The 17,949-nt window shown below is 42.2% G+C and overlaps 1 protein-coding gene across 1 annotated transcript in view; it reads left to right on the plus strand.

The window, feature by feature from the left end:
• Positions 1–17,949, plus strand: part of LOC124795700 — a 673,305-nt gene that overhangs the window by 574,504 nt on the left and 80,852 nt on the right. The window contains exon 6 of the mRNA XM_047259781.1: positions 10,407–10,427. Coding sequence (XP_047115737.1) covers positions 10,407–10,427 — 21 coding nt within the window. The remainder of the gene's footprint in view (positions 1–10,406; positions 10,428–17,949) is intronic.

Raw genomic sequence — 17,949 nt, forward strand, 5'->3', positions numbered from 1 at the left:
TTTCGTGATACATTACCCGTGTTAAAATGGACCGTTTACCAATTGCGGAAAAGGTCGATATCGTGTTCATGAATGGCTATTGTGATCAATATGTACAACGGGCGGGTGCTATGTATGCTGCTCGGTATCCTCGATGACATCATCCAAGTGTCCGGACCGTTCGCCGGATAGTTCGTTATTTAAGGAAACAGGAAGTGTTCAGCCACATGTGAAACGTCAACCACGACCTAAACAAATGATGATGCTCAAGTAGGTGTCTTAGCTGCTGTCGCGGCTAATCCACACAATAGTAGCAGACAAACTGCGCGAGAATCGGGAATCTCAAAAACGTCGGTTTTGCGAATGCTACATCAACATCGATTGCACCCGTACTATATTTCTATGCAGCAGAAATTGCATGGTAACGACTTTGAACGTCGTGTACAGTTCTGGGCACGAGATAAACTACTTGACTATGAAAGATTTTTTGCACGAGTTCTATTTAGCAACGAAGCGTCATTCACCGGCATAATATGCACTATTGTGCAACGGAAAATCGTCGATGGCTACGACAAGTGGAACATCAGCGACCTTGGCAGGTTAGTGTATGGTGCGGCATTATGGGAGGAAGGATAATTGGCCCCCATTTTACCGATGGCAGTCTAAATGGTGCAATGTATACTGATTCCCTACGTAATGTTTTACCGATGTTAGTACAAGATGTTTCACTGCATGACAGAATGGCGATGTACCTCCAACATGATGGATGTCTGGTACATAGCTTGCTTGCTGTTGAAGCGGTATTGAATACCATATTTCATGACAGGTGGATTGGTCGCCGAAGCACCATCAAAATGCCCAACGGGTGTGTGCTATGTATGCGGCTCGGTATCCTGGACGACATCATCCCGCACGTTCACCGGATGTGACGTCCCCAGATTTCTTTCTGTGGGGAAAGTTGAAGGATGTTTGCTATGGTGACCCACCGACAACTACTGAAAACATGCGTCAGTGCATTGTCAATGCATGTGCGAACATTACGGAAGGCGAACTACTCGCTGTTGAGAGGAACGTCGTTACACGTATTGCCAAATGCATTGAGGTTGACGTACATCATTTTGAGTATTTATTGCATTAATGTGGTATTTACAGGTAATCACGCTGTAACAGCATGCGTTCTCAGAAACGATAAGTTCACAAATGTACACGTATCACATTGGAACAACCGCAATAAAATGTTCGAACTTACCTACGTTCTGTATTTTAATATAAAAAATCTACCTGTTACCAACTGTTCGTCTAAAATTGTGAGCCACATGTTTGTGACTGTTACAGCGCCATCTATCACAAAGCGAAAAAAGTGGTCCAACTAAAACATTCATATTTCTTTATGTACTACACGAATATGTAAGAAAAACGGGTGTTGCTATTTAAAAAAAAAAAAAAAAGCAGTTAATATCCGTTTGACCTATGGCAGCGCCATCTAGCGGGGCAAACATAGCTCGATCTGGTTTCCCCTTCAAGCTAAACGAGTTTCGTTCTTTGCAGTTTTTTTCGTTTGACGCTTATTTCGAGAGATATTTAGCCCGATATATACAGGGTGTTACAAAAAGGTACGGCCAAACTTTCAGGAAACATTTCTCACACACAAATAAAGAAAAGATGTTATGTGGACATGTGTCCGGAAACGCTTAATTTCCATGATAGAGCTCATTTTAGTTTCGTCAGTATGTACTGTACTTCCTCGATTCACCGCCAGTTGGCCCAATTGAAGGAAGGTAATGTTGACTTCGGTGCTTGTGTTGACATGCGACTCGTTGCTCTACAGTACTAGCATCAAGCACATCAGTACGTAGCATCAACAGGTTAGTGTTCATCGCGAACGTGGTTTTTCAGTCAGTGCAATGTTTACAAATGCGGAGTTGGCAGATGCCCATTTTATGTGTGGATTAGCAGGGGGCAATAGGCGTGGCGCGGTACGTTTGTATCGAGACAAATTTCCGGAAAGAAGGTGTCCCGACAGGAAGACGTTCGAAGCAATTGTTCGGCGTCTTAGGGAGCACGAAACATTCCAGCCTCTGACTCGCTACTAGGGAAGACCTAGAACGACGAGGACACCTGCAATGGACGAGGCAATTCTTCGTACAGTTGACGATAACTCGAATGTCAGCGTCAGAGAAGTTGCTGACAGAGTTACATCAAATTTTTATATCATACAACTGCGGAATTATGTAAAGTGCTATAGATGTGCGATTTTCTCAGACTGAATTGGTAATAAAAGTTAGACAGTGTTTTTTTTGTTCAAACATACCCTTTTAAAAAAAATTGCCTCTTGACATTAACAGATTAAAAATAGGACAGCGTAGAATGTCTGTGATGTTTGTTGTACGATTTATGTGCTAGTCATTTTCGAGATATAGTATTTTGAAAATTTCCCACACCGACACTTGTAGAATACCTGCCGTCGCACACATGTTGAACAACAACACAAAAGCATAGTAGTATATAGATAGATAGATTTCACTTAGTGATGGTTGCCCAAAACAGAATTACACTTACACTGATCAGCCAGAATGCTATGACAACCGAACTAGTCGGACACACGCACGGTCCATTTAGTGTCAGTGAGTGAGGTGTCCTCGTGTAGAATGGGGAATGCTGTCCTCGTGTAGAATGGGGAAGGACGGCGATCTGAGTTTGACCGAGGACAGATTGTGATGGCCAGACTGTAGCGCCTAGAACCGCTCGGGATCGACGAAAGATCCGTACCCAAAGACTGGAAAGTTGCACAGGTCACACCAATATTCAAGAAAGGTAGTAGGAGTAATCCACTAAATTACAGGTCCATATCTTTAAGGTCGATATGCAGCAGATTTTAGGAGCATAAATTGCGTTCTAACATTATGAATTACCTCAAAGAAAACTGTCTATTAACACACAGTCAACATGGGTTTAGAAAACATCGTTCCTGTGAAACACAACTAGCTCTTTATTCACATGAATCTTGAGTGCTATTGACAAGGGATTTCAGATCGATTCCGTATTTATGAATTTCCGGAAAGCTTTTGACACCGTTCCACACAAGCGGCGCATAGTGAAATTGCGTGCTTATGGCATATCGTCTCAGTTATATGACTGGATATGTAATTTCCGGTCAGAGAGATCACAGTTCGTAGTAATTGACAGAAAGTCATCGAGTAAAACAGAAGTGATTTCTGGCGTTCCCCAAGGTAGTGTTACAGGCACATTGCTGTTCATTATCTATGTAAACGATTTGGGAGACTATCTGAGCAGCCGTCTTCGGTTGTTTGCAGATGACGCTGTCGTTTATCGACTAATAAAGCCATCAGAAAATCAAAAAAACTGCAAAACGGTTTAGAAAAGATATCTGAATGGTGCTAAAAGTGTCAGTTGACCCTAAATAACGAAAAGTGTAAGGTCATCCACATGAGTGCTAAAAGGAACTCGTTAAAATTCGATTACACGATAAATCAATCTAATCTAAAAGCCGTAACTTCCACTAAATAACTAGGTATTACGATTACGAACAACTTAAATTGGAAGGAACAGATGGAAAACGTCGTGTGGAAGGCTACCCAAAGACTGCGTTTTATTAGCAGATCTAATAAGTAGACTGCCTATACTACGCTTGTCCGTCCTCTTTTAGAATACTGCTGCGCGGTGTGGGATCCTTACCAGATAGGACTGACAAAGTACATTGAAAAAGTTCAGAGAAAGGCAGCACGTTTTGTATTTTCGCGAAGTATGGGAGAGACTATCACAGAAATGATACAGGATATGGGCTGGGCATCATTAAAACATAGGCGTTTATCGTTGCGACGGAATCTTCTCACGAAATTCCAATCACCAACTTTCTCCTCAGAATGCGAAAATATTTGGTTGACACCGACCTACATATGGAGGAATGATCACCACTATGAATTAAGGGAAACCAGAGCTCGTACGGGAAGATATAGGTGTTCATTCTTTCCGCACTCTATACGAGATTGGAATAACAGAGAATTGTGAAGGTGGTTCGATGAACCCTCTGCCCGGCACTGAAATGTGATTTGCAGAGTATCCATGTAGATGTAGATGCACCTCAATGGGAGGCTGAAATGTATACCGCCCTTAAGATGACACGAACAGAAGTGTTCCGCGAATTGTCAGAATAGTAACTCGGGTGTAGTGACTGTTTGTCGCATTCACATTTCGTGTCCGTTACAGACTACCCTCTCCCCCAATGTCACCGTGAAGCAGTGCAATGCGCCGACACTTGGTCGACTGTTGGCGGTACCATTAATTATGTAGCGCTTGGGAAGTTAGAGGACAACAGGGCGCGGTAAAGCCAAAGCTGCGCTGCATTTCCTCTGGCCACGGCAGTGTGGCTGCGAGGTTCGTTAAGCGTGCAGACGCGAGCGGCGAGCGGTCATGCGGTTCAGTCCGCTGGGTCCTCGACGGCTTGCTTGTACCAGTATTGTTCTAGAGACGGTCGCAGATATTATCCAGTTGTCTCTCGTAGTGGCGGCAGGTTTCTATCGCCTTACGAGTTACCATAGCAACCATGGGCTACTCATGCATACTCCACTTTCTACTTCCTTTGAAAATGTACGAGCCACAAAATTCCTTGGATTGTATGTGCAACACCCTCTAATACGTAACAAGCATGCGCAATATCTGGATTGCTAATTAAATTTCATTTGCTACTGCACGAAAATTCTTTTCAAGTAGACAGAAAATAAGAAGTCAAAGATGGTGCACTTTGCCCAAACAAATTCGCTGCTGCGATATGTGTCATTCTCTGGGAAGAGCCATATGATCTCAAAATCAACTTTAAAACACAAAAATAAATTTAAAATCAAAGCCTCTTACAAGCTTTTGTATAGAAACCTAAATATTTTTCGATTTCCTTGTTTGAATATTCTAGAAGTAATGTTGATCACCAGGAGAAAGTTAGATGGAAGGAACACATTCAGCGCACAAAAAACACGCTCACAATATTGACGCAAAACGGATTTCTATATAAAGAGCAAAGGCTTATTCTGAATTACCACACAGTATAAAGAAAAAAAAAGATGAAAAAAACCATGAAAAATTTTAAATTACAGTGAAGAGCATACCCTTAAGAAAAATACTTCAATCATGTAAAGGATTTCCTAGCAATTCAGAGATAAGAAATTAAATTTCAAGTAATTTAAGCTTAAACACAGTGTAAAATTGTTGAACAAAATAGAAATCATGTCTTCAGTAATATCCGACACAGGTTGTGTTTTCCTTGCAAATACACACATCAAAAAAAGTTTAGCAACACGTCGGTTCAGAGAGTTTCGGAACCGGTACAGAAAATTGTATTAGAGATCAACATAAAAATCATTTCCGCCCTTTTTATTGCTCATCGCACACATTGCATGTTGTACCTCCAGACAATGAGATCTTCAGCAGTGGTGATCTAGATTGCTGTACACACCGGTATCTCTAACACCCGGTAGCACATCCTCTTGCATTGATATTGATGCATGTCGCTATTCATCGTGGCATACTGTCCACAAGTACATCAAGGCACTGTTGGTCCACATTGTCCCACTCCTCAACGGCGATTCGGCGTAGATCCCTTAGAGTGGGTCACGTCGTCCATAAACAGACCTTTTCAGTCTATACCAGGCATGAACGATAGGGTTCATGTCAGGAGAACATGCTGGCCACTCTATTCAAGCGATGTCTTTATCCTGAAGGAAGTCATTCACAATATTTGCGCAAATTGTCATCCATGAAGATGAATGCCTTGCCAATATGCTTCCAATACGGTTGCACTATCGGTCGGAGGATGGCATTCACGTATCGTACAGCAGTTACGGCGCCTTCCATGACCACCAGCGGCGTACGTCGGCCCCACATAACGCCACCCCAAAACAGCAGGGAACCTCCACCATGTTGCACTCGCTGTAGATTGTGTCTAAGGCTTTCAGGCTGACCGGGTTGCCTCAAATGTCTCCAACGATTGTCTGGTTGAATACATACGAGACACTCATCTGTGAAGGTGACACCAGTTCTGAGCAGTCCGTTCGGCATGTTGTTGGGCCTATCTGTATCGCGCTGCATGGTGTCTTGGTTGCAAAGATGGAGCTCGCCGTGGACGTCGGGAGTGCAGTTGCGAATCATGCAACCAGCTGCGTACGGTTTGAGTAATAACACGTCGTCCTGTGGCTGCAAGAAAAGCATTCAACATGGTGGCGTTGCTTTCAGGGCACCTCCCAGCCATAATCCGTAGGTAGCGTTCATCCACTGCAGTAGTAGCTGTTGGGCGGCCTGAGCGAGGCATGTCATCGACAGTTCCTGTCTCTCTGTACCTCCTCCATGTCCGAACAACATCGCTTTGGTTTACTCCTAGACGCCTGCACACTTCCAAATGGTTCAAATGGCTCTGAGCACTATGGGACTTTACTGCTGAGGTCATCAGTCCCCTAGAACTTAGAACTACTAAAACCTAACTAACTTAAGGACATCACACATATCCATGCCCGGGGCAGGATTCGAACCTGCGACTGTAACGGTCGCGCGTTTCCAGACTGAAGCGCCTAGAACTGCTCGGCCTCAGCGTCATCAATCTTATGTTGAGGAAATAACGCCATTCCCCTTGACGATCTGCTCGCAAACCTTGGAGAGCTGTTGGTGGAAGCTGACGTGGTGCAACACATCTCCCTGGGCATTCCAGACATGCTCTTTGACATTCAAATCAGGAGTGCGAGCAGACCACGCTATGGGTTCAGTATATTCCGTTCCCGAGAGGACATCAACCACCTGTGCTCTACGAAGTCGAGCATTATCGTCCGTCAATTCGAAATCTGGGCCCACAGCATCTCGCAACAACCGTACGTAAGGTCGCACGACCTCGTCACGATACGTGACAGCTGTTAAACCATGCCGGTTGACCTGTACAATTTCGTGAAGAAGTGTTCGTGTGACTACCATACACACCAACAGCGATCCTTCTCGATATCGATCTCTTTCCACAATGTTTGGGTCCCAAAATCGAGTTCCATGTAGCCTCCGTCGAGAATCACTCCCCCGATTAAATGGGGACGCATCTGTGAAAAGAACATTGGCCCAGCGTTCGACAGTCGAGGTGGCATGCCGACGACTCCACGCTAGACGTTCCATTGTGTGAAGATGCATCAGAGGTACACAAACAGCAGGTCTCCAACAGTAAACGCCGCTCTGCCGAAGCCTTCTGTACACCGTTCGCCTCGGTGCAACACGTCTAGTGGCTGCCAGATGCCGGCTGTCATGCAATAATAAGACGATACCATCGTGCCCTTAGATCTAAATAACGCCCCTCTGTTTCTGGTGTCACAAATGGTCAGCCCTGTCCTGGTCTTCGGGATGCAGATTCGACCTCTATAAACTGTCGCCACATCCAAAAAACAGAACGATATACATTAAGCCATCAGGCCACATTATAACCCTAAGACTATTATTGTAATTTAATATGCTTTTACCTAAATAACAGAAAACCCAGACTCCATGTTGTCACGTATACTAGACCCCAACAGATCAAAGATTCTGTTATAGGAAAAGCTCTTACTAAAATCTAGTGCAGTTTCCCAATAAAGTACGAGGGTCACTCCAAAAGAAATGCACACTATTTTTGTAAAAATACAGTTTTTATTCTGCATGTGTGAAAGTTTTACAGTGGGTAGATACATCCTTCCTGTTTGTTTTCAAACTTAGTTCATCCTGTTTCCGTGAGTGGCACCGTCACAGCATGGCTTCGTCAGAAGCAACGAGCTGTCATAGAATTCCTGTGCTGTGAAAAAGAGACAGTGGGGAACATCCACAAGAGATTGAAAAAGGTGTATGGAGATACAGCTGTCTGTCGGTGGGCAAGCAGGTTACGTGACGAAAGCTGGCACGGCAATATTGAGGATTGTCCTTCCAGCGGCAGGCCTCGTACTGCACACACTCCAGACAATGTGCAGAGAGTTAACGAATTGGTGACTGCTGACAGACGCATCACAGTGAACGAATTGTGAGCTACGTTGGGATAGGGGAAGGAAGTGTTTGCAGAATACTGAAAGTGTTGCCGTAAAAAAAGGTGCAAGGCCACATGTCAATCAAAAAACCATGGAAGCGATCAAAAAACTAGACAACACTGAAACATCCACCTTACAAGTCCTGACCTGGCTCCACGTGACTATCATCTCTTTGGGAAACTGAGAGACTCTCTTCATAGAACAAGGTTTGAAGACGATGACTTCCTTGTGCACGCTGCCAAACAGTGGCTCCAACAGGTTGATCCAGAATTTTACCGTGTGGGTATACAGGCTCTGGTTTCAAGATGGCGTAAGGTAGTTGAGAGAGATGGAAATGATGTGGAGAAACGAAAACATTGTTCCTAAAGGATGTATCTACACACTGTAAAACTTTCAAACATGTAGAATAAAAGATGGATTTTAAAAAAATTAGTGTGCATTTCTTTTGGAGTGTCCCTCGTACATTATGGGAGGATAGTCCTGTTAATAGGAAAGGCTAACCAATAGAGTTACCCGTTTTGCTGGATTTGACCGTGTGTTGTGTCTAATGGACAAGTAAATCAGACTATTCAGTTCTTTCCCTAGGCTTTTACCCAGCAGATAAATAGAAACGCAATATGAATAATATTATACTGAAGCTGGGACAACTCAGTTCCAAGTTCACTTTGTGGTTCAAAACACGTACTAATGGTCTTCAGCCTATCCTTGGTAATGAAAAAATGAAGTACTGGAAAAGTAGAAGTATGAATTTAGCCAACTTTCCTCCAACTGCTTAATTTGGTTCACCAAATTAATATTACTCCACGTAAACAATATTGGTGCAGACACTGGAATTTCTTCTTGACTACTACACCTTTATACATTACGTTTATAAAAGAAAAAACTGATCATTTCATTTCAAGAAACCCCTGTCTCACTGGAATTTACTTTCTAAAGCTATTATTCTATGAACAGTTCTCTGTATAGTGATTTACCAAATCGTAGTAACTTGGTTACACTCTGATTGAATTTTACTTAAGCAAACACTTACTATAAAACTTTTCAATTGTTAAGAAGACACAAAAACAGTTCAAATGGTACCTCATTATGTTAGCTTTGCACTTAGTAAGTTTGTAAAATAGGATATTCGGATTCATCAAACACTAGAAAGGAACCCTATATGGGTGTTGATTAGGATGAGATAACGGAGTGAATCACTTTCTATAAAGTTCAAAAAAGATTATTAGACACAGTTTAAATGAACGGTTTACGCTGTAAAGAATTAAATTTACTATAAAAATCTTATCTGGTGGCTGTGGGCTTGGGTATGGCGAACAATTATGGCGGCTTCGCTACCCACAGTACGGCCTGCACGTCTCTTGCTGTATGGGCTCAATTTTTCTTCTTGGCGTCGGTCAATTCTACTTGCAGTAGCCCAACAACTCCCAGCTACGCAGTAAGCCATTTTCAGTCTCCATCCGTGGCATTTTGTGCGAATATTCAGGCAAAGCTTCTCCTGCTCCACAAATGTGTTGCCTCAGTTTGCTTGTCATACTGCAGTAGATCTCACGATGCACGCATTTCGATCTAAGAGCACACATCTGGCTACGGCATATACACTTAATTGGACTACAATTTCTGACAGTATTGTTAGTGCTGAACAATTCGAATTGCATTCAAGTAAACGTAAAACTTGTCTAAGGCAGACAAAATATTAACAAACGGCGGCTCCAAAGAGTGGCATTTTCAGTTCTGAAGCTATAATAGTTCCTCGTAATGATTTATTGTGAAAATCTTGTCAGAGGAACGAGCGCTAGAAGTAAACAATAGTCATTGTAATGTTAAGCCAATGACGTTAGCAATATTTCACAGTTGGCAGAGAGAAGGATGGTTTCGATATCCATAACTAAGATGTCTTATCATTTAAAACTTTGACTTATTGTTGGGAGTATCCTTTACTCTACTTACTGACGTGAATCTTTTAACTACTGCACTATATAGCTCTGCATGTAAGACTTGGTATTTCTCCACCGTCTCAGGTTCATTTAGAGTGTCAGGTTTTATACTGAAGTTAGTGGACAGTTCTCCAATTTCAATTAGAGAAAAGGAAAAAGAATTGTATAACATAAAATGTATTCGAGAAAGTTTCTTCCTGCATTATGAAGAACTACAGAATTATTTCACTTGAGAAGGAAACGTAGGTTCTTTCAAAATGTAAAGAAATAGTTTGTAAAGACAACCAAAATATTCAGCATAATACTGAGACATTTTTGTTTGGTAATAATTCTTTTTCACACTGTTCGAACTGACCCGGTTTTCTTTATTTCATTCTGTGCATTTTGGGGCAAACATTACTGCTGTCTATCTTCACGTGATGACAAATTTCTAATCTAATGAGGTTCGGTCTCTCTTTTGCAGGTCTTCTGCAGCCGCCCAACGGTGAGTCCATGAATATGTTTTGCTTTTACTATATTCTTCAAATTATCGATTGTATCAGCTCATTTTTATATTTTCAGTTATTGTTGTACAGTAACGAAAATTCTGTAATTCAGTTAAATATGAAATGAATTGAGATTAAATTTGACTGTTATTACAATAAATAATTGGAAATTCCAGAGAATCAGTTTGCACATTCATTAGGTACATACATGAAAATTATAGAGTTAGAGTACACATTAATACTCTGCTTATCAGTGACAGTCTAATCATCATTTGTAGCGTTTCTTGTTGCTTTCTACTAGTTCCTTATCCTGAAGAAATTGAGTAAATGAATTCCTTTCTGAGCTCAATAACGTATCTTTGATCTAAACAGATAAAGTAACAAGTAGTCCTTAGCTCCGAAGATAGCTAGAATGCTCATTATCTTCCTATGTTATTTATTATTAACATTCCAGCCTTAATACTTTACAACATAAGGCACTTTTTGGATGAGCTCTACAGTAAGTTTCAAGGCAAGTACACATAAGGGAATCACCTATTAAAACAGATTTAAATCTGTGATTACTAATACCGGCAAGTCTTTGACTGAGGTGAGACTTATAAATTAACCCAATTTGCATTCAATTAGTGACGACGAAAAGTTCTCGCCTGCAATCGGAGTTGTTCTTTAATTACAGAGATAAGGGACGCCGGGCCCTCGCGCGACTTCATCCAATCGCCGAGGCCCATCTTGAGTCAGCAATCAGCGAACTTCTTAAATCTTTCGGCAGACAATAATCCAGAAAAGAGAAGAAAACTTGGAGCACGCGCTCTAATTGAAGTATTTCCGCCATTTCTGTCATCTAGTTTTAGAGATAACGCTTAGCCTTAATCCAGCGCTTTGAAGCCACAGGCAAAAAGGTCTTGTTACACTCTCGCTGAGACATAATGACTGTCCCCGCGAAAACAAGAGTTCTTGCGTTTGCTGTCTCTCTCTCTCTCCCTCTCTGTTTCCCCATGTTCTCTTGCTCAAGCGTTCTTAATACGTAAGTAAATGTTCTCGTGGTTCAACTAAATTTCCTCTCGGCCCCAGTAATTGAGGCACTGAGGACCCAAAGTACAGATATGAAATTTTCAGGAAAATAGATATTTGCAAAAACTAATTTGTAACTAAACCATCAATCTTGTAGATTTGAATCGTTCTTAACCAAGACTCAATATCCTACACATTTCGTCTAAAAAATAATGCACACACTTTGCGTTATGAAATTTTAATTAAGATTTTGGATTATTATTATTATTAAAGATAACCCACAAAATATTCATGAGTAAGGTATCGGCAATAACGCCTTTTTGACTGTTGTGCAGTTAGTAATTATCGTGAAACTAGAATCAAAACCTAAAGAACAGATACTAAAATCACCTCACATACAATTATGACCTTCCCAATGCTTTATCGTCCTTGTTGTCAACACTATCATTAAGCACATTCTCTGGCTTGAAGTTTGGATAATACTATCACTTCAGGCATAAAATCTAATAGCTTTGTTAAGTCAATGTTTTCTCAGTTTGATGTAGTAATAGTATTAAGTCTTGTGCCTCAAGGTTTATACGTGCCTTTTGCAGACTTATTGGACCGCTAGTTTATGCAAGGCATCTACAAACCGTGGAGCAGTGGCAAATTGTGGTCTCTCAAGGCGTGATTGAAGAAAACGATGGCCTATCACTTCTCCATTGTAGAATATGGTACTTTAAACAAACGTTAACGGAAACCTGATGAAAATTTCATCATTGTAAAATTTCAAAAATGTACGTTGTAACCATGAACAACAACTTTTGTTTTGGTAGGGAAGTCAATAAAACACTCTTTAAAGTTCTGAAATACCCAGCGTTCATTTTGCAGACTAGAATGCTGAAACCATGGAACGTAATGCTATGGCGGAGCATTCCTTTATGAGCTTCCTGCTTTTATGAAGAGATGGACGTCTGTGCAGCCAGTGAGCGTTATTACAGCAATGACAATTTGTGCTTTGGGTCGTAATGGAAGTGAATATCAGAGAATTCCCAAATCCGAAATATCATGCCGACCCAGTGAAGACGCTGGATAAAGCCAGGAGAAAGTAGAATTGTCGTCAAGCCCTGTCATATCTCTACAATTTTTCACCACAGTACCCCATTTTCCTTCATTACATATTAATTATTCGTTGATGACTTGGAATATGTTTTACCAGCCTCTCTGTTCTTTTAGTCAATTTGTGCAATAAACTTATTTTCTCCGCCAGATTAATTGAGTACGTTTTTTATGTAACGATTCTTTCAAGGCTCTTTCTACCCAAATCAACACAGTGCCACTTCTTTACTTATATGATCTACACATATAATCTTCAGCATTCTACTGTCACCACGTATCGTAAAAACTATTCCCTTCTTGCATATATTGTTCGTCTGCCTGTATATAACGCCACTGCCATACCATAAAAAATAATTAAAAATCAAAATAAATAAAATACAGTACCTACAACTGAAATTTACGTTCAATATCAACTTCTTCCCCTTCTTCCTAAACTATCGCCGGCCGAAGTGGCCGCACGGTTCTAGGCGCTGCAGTCTGGAACCGCGAGACCGCTGCGGTCGCAGATTCGAATCCTGCCTCGGGCATGGATGTGTGTGATGTCCTTAGGTTAGTTTGGTTTAACTGGTTCTAAGTTCTAGGGGTCTAATGACCTCAGAAGTTGAGTCCCATAGTGCTCAGAGCCATTTGAGCCTAAACTATCTTGCTGCTACAGTCTATGTATATTTTATATTCTCAGTACTCTTCCCGCCACCAAAACTGTTGCACTAGTTACTCATTTACTAATATAATTTCCCGTGAATGGGCTGAATGATAATTATCATAATTATAATTCGACTACACTCCATTATTTACGTTTCATTTTTACTGGTCTTTACGTTAAAAATTGTTTTAAAGGCGTAGTTCATTTCGTTTAAATGATATCCGGGTTCTTTACCATATACGACAGAATTACGAAACCTCTGTACACCTTACAGCTGCAGTTTTTACTTCTTCTCTCTAATTTCCTATCAGTTTTTACCCTACTGTTGGTTTACTGCTGGCTGTATATTCAGACTGAATAATATCGAATATGTTCTACAATCCTGTCTTACTCCGTACTCGATATTTGTCTGTTTTTCATGGCTTTCGATTCCCAGGTTTGGTGTCCAATTCCTGTAGAACTTGTCGAACACAATTCGCTCCCTTTGTTTTATATTAACATCAACAATTCGATTATTAGGAAATTCCTTTGCTTAAACTGTAAATACTATAAATGAAAACTTGTGTTCGAACAAGTCATTAGTGCGTCGACGAAACGCAACGCATCCCAAATGCGCATCGTATAACCCAATACTATACCAATAAAATTTGAAGACATGCATACAGTGAACGTACGTTCGAATTTGAAACATGGCTGAAAGTACGAACTTCCAGCATCCTGGAGTAGCCTGGGTCAGCAACTTCTGTCAAACAGTAGAACGAAAAACCAATCCAAGTTGCCAATTATTACATTTTATTCTGGCCGAGACACATTTTCAGTTCATGATAACAAAGTCGAGTTATCTGTATGCACTGTAAACGCTTGCTGCACAGTTTTGACATCTTTGGAAATACCATTTTCGACTTTGTTATGATGATCTGAAAATGGTTGAAATGGCTCTGAGCACACTGGGACTTAACATCTGAGGTCATTAGTCCCCTAGAACTACTTAAACCTAACTAACCTAAGGACATCACACACATCCATGCCAGAGGCAACATTCGAACCTGCGACAGTAGCGGTCGCGCGGATCCAGACCGAAGCGCCTACAAACGCTCGGGCACTGAGGCCGGCTCTTAAAATGGTTCTCGGCCAGAAACTAGTTATCGAATGAATAAAAAGTAGTAAGTGGCAACTTGGACTTTTTCGTTCTACTGATGGCTGAAAGTGATAACAGTGTTATATCTGTTTGCTGTGGGTCAACTAACTTAGATTAGGAAATGAGACACTTAAAGTAGTAAAGCAGTTTTGCTATTTGGGGAGCAAAATAACTGATGATGGTCGAAGTAGAGAGGATATAAAATGTATACTGGCAATGGGAAGGAAAGCGTTTCTGAAGAAGAGAAATTTGTTAACATCGAATATAGATTTAAATGTCAGGAAGTCATTTCTAAGTGTATTTGTATGGAGTGTGGCCATGTATGGAAGTGAAACATGGACGATAAATAGTTTGGACCAGAAGAGAATAGAAGATTTCGAAATGTGGTGCTACAGAAGAATGCTGAGGATTAGATGGGTAGATCACATAACTAATGAGGAGGTAATGAATAGGAATGGGGAGAAGAGAAGTTTGTGGCACAACTTGACTAGAAGAAGGGATCGGTTAGTAGGACATGTTCTGAGGCATCAAGGGGTCACCAATTAGGATTGGAGGGCAGCGTGGGAGGTAAAAATCGTAGAGGGAGACCAAGAGATGAATACACTGAGCAGGTTCAAAAGGATGTAGGTTGCAGTAGGTGCTGGGAGATGAAGAAGCTTGCACAGGATAGAGCAGCAGGAAGAGCTGCATCAAACCAGTCTCAGGACTGAAGACCACAACAACAACATTACTACCAGAAGTAGTATTCAAAATACGCCGATATTACACTGTCCAGTCACATTAATGTAACCACCGCGTGGGTTCGAAGTCAACGTTCAATAACCAATAACAGAGGACAAGTGGCAGCACTGGCATTGGAGGTATATAAAGCGTGTGGATAGGGGGTTAGGCGGGGCGACTCATAAAACAGTACGGTCGCAGTCGTATTGTGAAAACGGAGTGATTTATCCGACGTCCAAAACGGAATGGATTTCAGGCTACGGCTAGAAACAGTACCGAAAAGGCCAAGTGAAAACTGCATACCACCGTAGGTAAAGTATACTGTTCATGGCAAAATGGCACAATCTGAAAGCGTAGCCGAGGCAACAGTGGTGCACCTTGGGCCGTAGATGAGAAGGGTGAACGGCGGCTGCGGACAAATTAACGGACGAATAGACGCGCAGCTTTTGAGCAACTGACCGACCAGAGGAACCGAGGGCCTAAGAACACTGTGTCCTCTACTACCGTTCAGCGGCCGTTTCTGTGTATGGACCTTCGCAACGGGCGCTTGGTTCAAGAGCCCATGCTGACTGCTGTTCATCAGCGACGAAGGCTGCAATTCGCACGTCAGTACCACAACTGGTCGTCCACTGAGTGCCGACAGGGAGCCTTTACAAATGAATTACTTTTCATGCTCCATTGGACTGAGAGCAAACACCTTGCAACAATCGTCGGATGGTTCCAGGCCGGAAGATGGAGCCTAATGGTCTGGGGAATAATTTCGTGGCATACACTCGGTGATCCGTCATCCTGGAAGGCACAGTGGATCAACACAAATTTTCATCTATCCCCTTGGACCATGTGCACCCCAACATGCAATGTGTTTTTTCCTAGCCACGATGGCATCTACCAGCAGAACAATGCAACATGTAACACAGATTGTGCTGTACATGCCTGGTTCGAAGAGCACCAGGATGAGATTACTGTACCCTCTGACCATCAAACTCCCCATATTTAAACCTGATCGAGAATCTGTGGGACAACCTTGATCGGCTGTTTGCGCCACGGATCCTGAACCGAGAAATCCAGCCCAGCTGGCCATAGCGCTGGTGTCGACTTGGCTCGACATCCTTGTCGGTGCCTCGCACATCTCGCAGCTGTTTGCGCTGCAAAAGGTGGTTATTCAGGCCACTGGCCGGTGGTCACATTAATGTGACTGTGTTTTTATGGTGATATCGATGATCTCCACAAGATGTATAAGACATTCTGTTTGCCTTGTTTCCGTAAGGGGTAGAAGTCTGGGTGGAATATGTTGGCCAGCAGGATACTTCCTGAGACATATTCAACGGTATTCTGCTTGACATGTGACTATCTGCTTGCCGTTGAGTTTCTTCACCCAAACGAAGAGGTACTCCATTAGTTGCTGTGGTGGCAGTTTGGGGATCTCATACTTTCACCCGTCTATTGACCCCAGCTGTATGTCTGAGAGAAACCCAGGATGTACACTGGTCTCACAATATATCGTGTAAAGCAGCGAACATAAGGGTACCATATGTTTAGTATATACAGGGTGGTCCATTGATAGTGACGGGGCCAAATATCTCACGAAATAAGCATCAAACGAAAAAACTGCAAAGAACGAAACTCGTTTATCTTGAAGGGGGAAACCAAATGGCGCTATGGTTGGCCCTCTAGATGGCACTGTCATAGGTCAAACGGATATCAACTGCGTTTTTTTTTTTTTTTTTTTTAAAATAGGAACACCCATGTCTTTATTACATATTCGTGAAGTACGTAAAGCAATATGAATGTTTAGTTGGACCACATTTTTCGCTATGTGATAGATGGTGCTGAATAGTCACAAACGTATAAGTACGTGGTATTACGTAACATTCCGCCAATGCGGACGGAATTTGCTTCGTGATACATTACCCGTGTTAAAATGGACCTTTAACCAATTGCGGAAAAGGTCGATATCGTGTTCATGGATGGCTATTGTGATCAATATGTACAACGGGCGTGTGCTATGTATGCTGCTCGGTATCCTGGACGACATCATCCAAGAGTCCGGACCGTTCGCCGGATAGTTCGTTATTTAAGGAAACAGGAAGTGTTCAGCCACATGTGAAACGTCAACCACGACCTGAACAAATGATGATGCCCAAATAGGTGTTTTAGTTGCTGTCGCGGCTAATCCGCCCATCAGTAGCAGACAAACTGCGCGAGAATCGGGAATCTCAAAAACGTCGGTGTTGAGAATGCTACATCAACATCGACTGCACCCGTACCATATTTCTGTGCACCAGGAATTGCATGGCGACGACTTTGCGCGTCGTGTACAGTTCTGCCACTGGGCACAAGAGAAATTACTTGACCATGACAGATTTTTGCATGCGTTCTATTTAGCGACCAAGCGCCATTCACCAACAGCGGTAACCTAACCCGGCATAATATGCACTATTCAGCAAAGGAAAATCCACGACGGCTGTGACAAGTGGAACATCAGCGACCTTCGCGGGTTAATGTATGGTGCGGAATTATTGGAGGAAGGATAATTGGCCCCCATTTTATCGATGGCAATCTAAATGGTGCAATGTATGCTGATTTGCTACGTAACGTTTTACCGATGTTACAACAAGATGTTTCACTGCATGACAGAATGGCGATGTACTTCCAACACGATGGATATCCGGCACATAGCTCGCGTGCGGTTGAAGCGTTATTGAATAGCATATTTAATGATAGGTGGATTGGCCCGCACGTTCACCGAATCTGACGTCCCTAGATTTCTTTCTGTGGGGAAAGCTGAAGGATATTTGCTATCGTGATCCACGGACAACGCCTGACAATATGCCTCATCGCATTGTCAATGCATGTGCTAACATTACGGAAGGCGAACTAGTCGCTGCTGAGAAGAATGTCGTTACACGTA

The sequence above is a fragment of the Schistocerca piceifrons genome, chromosome 4, assembly GCF_021461385.2.
Source record: "Schistocerca piceifrons isolate TAMUIC-IGC-003096 chromosome 4, iqSchPice1.1, whole genome shotgun sequence".
Taxonomy (NCBI): Eukaryota; Metazoa; Arthropoda; class Insecta; order Orthoptera; family Acrididae; genus Schistocerca; species Schistocerca piceifrons.